A 6,000-nucleotide genomic window follows, 5' to 3' on the forward strand; every position below is an offset into this window, starting at 1 on the left:
CAGTTGACCACAAATTAACATGAAGATATAGAGAACATTTACATAGGAGAAATATTTTCAGCGTTCTAATAACCAGTTTGGTCTTCACCTTCTCCTATCATATGAAATGGCTGTGTTATTTTTGTAATTTTTTCTGTGTAAAACTACTTTTCAATCACTGTGACTTCCATTACGTCACTGAATCCAAGCTCCTCCCAATACAGAAATTTACTCTACAATACTCTTTTTTAAAATTTTTAATTTTTTATTAACATGTAATGTATTATTAGCCCCAGAGGTACAGGTCTGTGAATTGTCAGGCTTACACACTTCACAGCACTCACCATAGCTTATACCCTCCCCAATGTCCATAAACCAGCCACCTCCCTCCCCCCAGCAACCCTCAGTTTGTTTTGTGAGATTAAGAGTCTCTTATGGTTTGTCTCCCTCCCCAGTCCCATCTTGTTTCATTTTTTTCCTTCCCTGCCTACCACGACCCCCCCCACCCTGCTTCTCAGATTTGTCATATCAGAGAAATCATATGACAATTATCTTTCTCTGATTGACTTATTTCACTCAGCATAATACCCTCTAGTTCCATCCACGTCCTTGCAAATGGCAAGATTTCATTTCTTTTGATGACTGCATAGTATTCCACTATATATATATGTTCCACATATTTTTTACCCATTCATCTGTTGATGGACATCTAGGTTCTCTCCATAGTTTGGCTATTGTGGACATTGCTGCTATAAACATTCGGGTGCATGTGCCCCTTCGGATCACTACGTTTGTATCTGTAGGGTAAATACCCAGTAGTGTAATTGCTGGGCCATACAGTACCTCTATTTTCAACTTTTTGAGGAACCTCCATGCTGTTTTCCCTTCTACAATCTTCTTCACACCTAACTCCACCCTCTGGCTGAATATTTCAGTGTTACTTTTCCAGCTAGTTCATTCCATTTTTTAATTGCACTCAGTTTTTCCTTTTATTAACTTGAAATCTGCCTTTCTATATCTTGCCAGATTTTTTTCTCAGTAGTTAATAGAGCAACTGTAAATCCCTTTCAACAGAACCCTGCAGGCAATGGTTGAGAAGATATTTATTGTATTCCTCAATATTTTCTCTTCTCTAGGCCAGGTATTCTTGACTCGTTTAACTGTTCTCCACCCAAGATGCTTTCCAGATAGCTCCCTTTGTTGTAATTACAAAGTTTAGGCAAGAATGGAAACTTCATACAGTCTTCCTTAAAAATAACCTGATGGGTCTGCTATGTCTGCAAAGCAGATGTGCTCCCACTGCTAGGCAGTGCACAAGTGTTGAATGGCTTTTCTCTTTAGAAAACAAGGACCACCTCAAATGTTTAGACATTAAGATTTTCCATTATGGAATCTCCAGTAAGTGAGTGTTTCTGGAGTGTCAGATTTTCCATATTATTGAAGATTAAGCATTAAGTTCCATAATCCAAATTTTAACCTTATTTTTGTGATGTAAGTACTTTTAAAGCATTTTGCAATTCTCTATCTTATTAAGGAGGTAGACAAAGCATATGTTAATTTTCCCTAAAAGCATGAGATTCCTCCCCAGGAACATCAGGAACATTATGGGATGTGCTGCTTTTGGAGTTGTAGATTCTGTGGCAAGACAGCTAGTGGTAGGTAGAATGGCATGTCAAGTTGAAACTAAGTGCTTGTAAAAAAACAATGTTTTCTCTGGACCTTGCTTTTTTAAAAGTTTGAGTCCATGTAATTTTTGGTCACTTGTAAAGGAACTAGAGCACATACAGCAGTGAGAGAGGACAGAGAAACAATGGTGTCTTTCCAGCTTGGCAAATCAAAGGTGATGAGAGTCTTTTCCCTGGTGGTTTTCTTGTGCTTTTATTTATTTTTTTTTTAAAGATTTAATTTATTCATTTGACAGAGAGAGATCACAAGCAGGCAGAGAAGCAGGCAGAGAGAAAGGAAGGGAAGCAGGCCCCCTGCTGAGCAGAGAGCCCGATGAAGGACTCGATCCCAGGAACCTGAGATCATGACCTGAGCCATAGGCAGCGGCTTAACCCACTGAGCCACCCAGGCACCCTTTCTTGTGCTTTTAAAAAGGCTTCTCTTCCTCCTCCTTTTTCCTCCCCTGTCCTTCTAAATTAGCATATGTAAAAATTATCAGTATTATATAAAACTTATTATCCATAAATCACTAAGTTGCAAGATCCCTTAATGTTTGATTTGGAACAGAAGGCCAGACACAGAAATAACAATCCTATCAGTTAACATTACCATGAACTTCCCTCATTGACTGGCTGCTATTGTATCTAAAGGACAACCAGCACATATTAACATGGGCAAATAAATGATTTACTTGACTCTAGATATAGGGGTTCAGAGATGACCAAGAAAGGCAGTTCAGTAGCCGGGGCTGCCAAAGAATCCTTCATTATCCTTGAAGCCAAAGGATAAGTCTGTACAGGTGCAAAATCAGTAAAGGTGGAGAAAAAGTCCATTGTTCCCAGAAGTTTGGTGCTATTTCTGTCATGCCTCCAAGTCCTCTTGTTTAATCCTATCATCCTCTTCTTCCTTACCCTCATTTTTTTTTTTTTTTTGCATCCTCAAGTTCTTGTAATGTACATGAAATGTGGCACTTCATAGCCATCCCTCACCTACAAGGCATCCTTCTGCCACATAGCAAACAAGTCACTGAGTGTGGATGTCTTCTCTGCTTTGCTCATGCAATACCCACAGCCACTTCACCAAGGGAGCCCCAGCCATCTCCCCAGCTAGTTGCAAGTTCAGTTTCTGCTTCAAAAACAGCTGGAAAATTCGTCTTAGAATTGCAAGATTTTTTATGTTTACCATGCAGTCCATTTTCCTAATGGGATTCAAATCGCAGACCCAATAAAAATTGTATACATAGTAAATGTCTCTAGGAAAACAGAGATAGGCCAAAATATAAAATCAGGAGGCTCAGTTTAAAGTATTTTTTTTTTCCCTAACATTACTTTCTATGCAGTTTTAAGAACACAGTAGGTTTTCGATACTTGCAGAGTTAGGGTACATGGTTTCAGTTATATCCCGTTAAATTAGGAGACTGGAGAGTCAGCCATAGCAAATCACTAAGCTGGTTAAGTGATCCACGCCAAAACTCAGCATCTAGGTTAAATTATATACTTTTTTGATTCAATAATTTAGGTACTTTCCATAGATTTTTCAGAACTATCCCTTGTGAACGTTCTCCTTATATCCTATTATCTGCCATCTTCTCATTGGTTAATCAATAAAGAAATGGGTAGCAACTCATTCCTAAGAGTACACAGAAAATTATCACGTGCTCTTAGTTATCCATATCAGGGGCAAAATGTACAGGTTTTAAAGGAGGAAGTGGGACATTTTAAAATTTATGATCAGTCAACCAACTTATCTAGATCGGAATGATATATGTTAAAAAATTAGCTCGGCAACTCAGACAAATGATTGTTGGTTAATTGCTGGAAAAAGTTTAAGTGGTGGTTTAGGTTTGTTCCTACCCTTGAGGTTAAAATAATGGACATGTTGGCGATTTTTAAAGGGGGAGGAAGGGAGTTTGCTGTGCAAAAGCTGAGTATCAGCAGCAGAAGGATGAATGTCTAAGTCGAATTATCCAGGGAAGCTGGCAAGAGAGCGCCTGGCCCAACCCGGTTTTGTTAACCGACACCACGCTTTCAAAGGCTGAAGGTTACAAAGTCGTGTTTTTGTGTGCTTGTTTTCCCTTTTTCTGTGCAAAAGCCATTAAGAACAGAAATGCTTTTTTTTTCTCCTACAGAACACTGCAGGTGACCTGGGTTGTATCTTAAGATTTGTTACAGCAGTTAAGATCCATCCGTGGAAAAAACCCATCTGTTGTAGCAATCTCCTGGCTTTGGGAAATTAATCAATATCCCCTTGTCTGGCAAAATGGGAGGATTCTTAGTCAAAATGAATTTTGATCATTGCTAGCCAATGAAAGGGCTTTAGGGGGGCGATTTTTCTGGTCTGACTGTTTTGTGTGTATTTTTCTTCCCACTAGGTGTCACTCCGCAAACCTGAATGGTTTATACTACACCGGGTCCTACACGGCCAAAACGGACAATGGGATTGTCTGGCATACCTGGCATGGCTGGTGGTATTCTTTGAAAGCTGTGGTGATGAAAATTAGGCCAAATGATTTTATTCCAAATACTGTTTAATTTTCCCTGGTGGGCTTTCTTTCTATAATTAATCTAGGTTTAACGTGATTTGAAAAATAGCACTTCTGAACATATACATGCCTATAAGACGATGGTAACTGTTATGGGTACTTCTTTTGATTCCCACTTACCTTGATTCCTTAATGCACTTTCAATACAGAAAATACTTGTATTTTTCAAATAAATATAGATTATTGAATTCTTATGTGCAGAAGGTTATAATAAGCGCTTATGTTGAACAAAAAATAAAAAGCACAGAATATATAATATGTCTTGGGTAAATACATATTAAATCAAGTATACATGCAATTGAAAACTCACACGAAAATAATCCAGTAAGTAACAGATTGCCAAATCAACTGCAGAGACAATAAATATGGGTTAGAATTTGGTTTTTGTTTTTCTTAAAAGATTTTACCCACTTGCCAGAGAGAGAGAGAGAACACACAAGCAGGCAGAGGTAGCAAAAGAAGCAGGCTCCCTGCCAAGCAAGGAGCCCAACACGGGATTTGATCCCAAGACGCTGAGATCATGACCTGATCTAAAGGCAGGTGCTTAACAACTGAGCCACCCAGGCATCTTTGAGTTAGGATTTGAATGCAGGTCTCTGACTACATCTGACTAGGGTCCTAATCACTTTAAAATATTATCCTGTATTTTTAGGACATTTGTGTAGGTTAACACTTCATTTTAATTCTTACACCAGCCCTGTAAAGTATTGTTACCACCACCACCACTGCCCCTCATCCCCTGCAACTGACAAGCTGAACATTGGTGGATCTGAGACTTGGTGACTACTCAAAGTTACAAAGCTAGTCAGCCAGGGAACAAGGACTCAAATCCAAATTCAGACTCAAATTCTGATCCAAAATCCAATGCTTTGCTACCATGCTACCGTTTCTTGTGGATAGAACTTGGAACTTGGATAAGTGAGGTGGAGGGAGAGAACCTTTCAAGTTAGAGTAAAAGTATGAATAAAGGCAAGATAGTCTGAAAAATATTTGAGTGCCAACTGTTCAAGCCCAAGTGAAGCTCATTTTTTAAATAAAGATATGCACTAACCATATAGTCAGAAAAATATAAATAATTTTAAAAGCTGATGGTATGAAGGAAAAATATGTTCCTGGGGAAGGTAGAGCAGGGGACCTGACATGGATTGGTGGGAAAGGATAAAAAAAATCTTCCTGGAAGAACTAACTTTTTGAGCTGAGATTTTTAAACTGGGTGTATATGGGAAATCATTGCAGGCTAAGGGAAACATTGTATAAAATACACGAAGTAGGAAAGTTTGGGAACAACAGAACAGGTTAGAGAGGCAATAGGGTTTAGTGACCCTTAAATCCTTAAACTAAGGATTCTGCCACCTGATAGCTGTGTGACCTTGAGTAAGTTTTTAGCTTCTCTGGGCCTCAGCTATCTCATCTGTAAAATGAAGATTTTACAGGGTTAGGTTAGATTTTAGGGTTAGGTTGAGGATTATACAAGTATTTCAAATAATGTCTGTGCAAGGTAAGCAGTGAATAAGAACTATGTGATTATTTAGTGAATAGGTATTCAGGGACAATAATAATAGGTATCTTGAATAATAGTTCACATAAAAATCTTAAGGCTAGTTGTACTTTATCCTCTAACCAGCGTTTCCCCGAAGCAGTGCTTCTGAACCTTTAATGGCACACATGTTAAAAATGTAGATTTTAATTTGGGGCTGCGGCCTGAGTTTCAGGTTTTTTAAACAAGTTTCCAGATGGAGCAGATGTTGCTGGTCTAGGGATCACACTTTGAAAGCAATGATGCAGGGAACTGAGTTCTATGGAGTTGTAATAAT

The 6,000-nt window shown here is 38.6% G+C and overlaps 1 protein-coding gene across 1 annotated transcript in view; it reads left to right on the top strand.

The window, feature by feature from the left end:
* Nucleotides 1–4,380, top strand: part of FGL1 (fibrinogen like 1) — a 30,237-nt gene extending 25,857 nt beyond the window's left edge. Inside the window, exon 8 of the mRNA XM_059156245.1 lies at nt 4,016–4,380. Within this exon, the coding sequence (XP_059012228.1) occupies nt 4,016–4,175 (160 nt within the window). The 3' untranslated portion in view covers nt 4,176–4,380. The remainder of the gene's footprint in view (nt 1–4,015) is intronic.
* Nucleotides 4,381–6,000: the final 1,620 nt, after the last annotated feature.

This window comes from Mustela lutreola, chromosome 18 (genome assembly GCF_030435805.1).
Source record: "Mustela lutreola isolate mMusLut2 chromosome 18, mMusLut2.pri, whole genome shotgun sequence".
NCBI lineage: Eukaryota > Metazoa > Chordata > Mammalia > Carnivora > Mustelidae > Mustela > Mustela lutreola.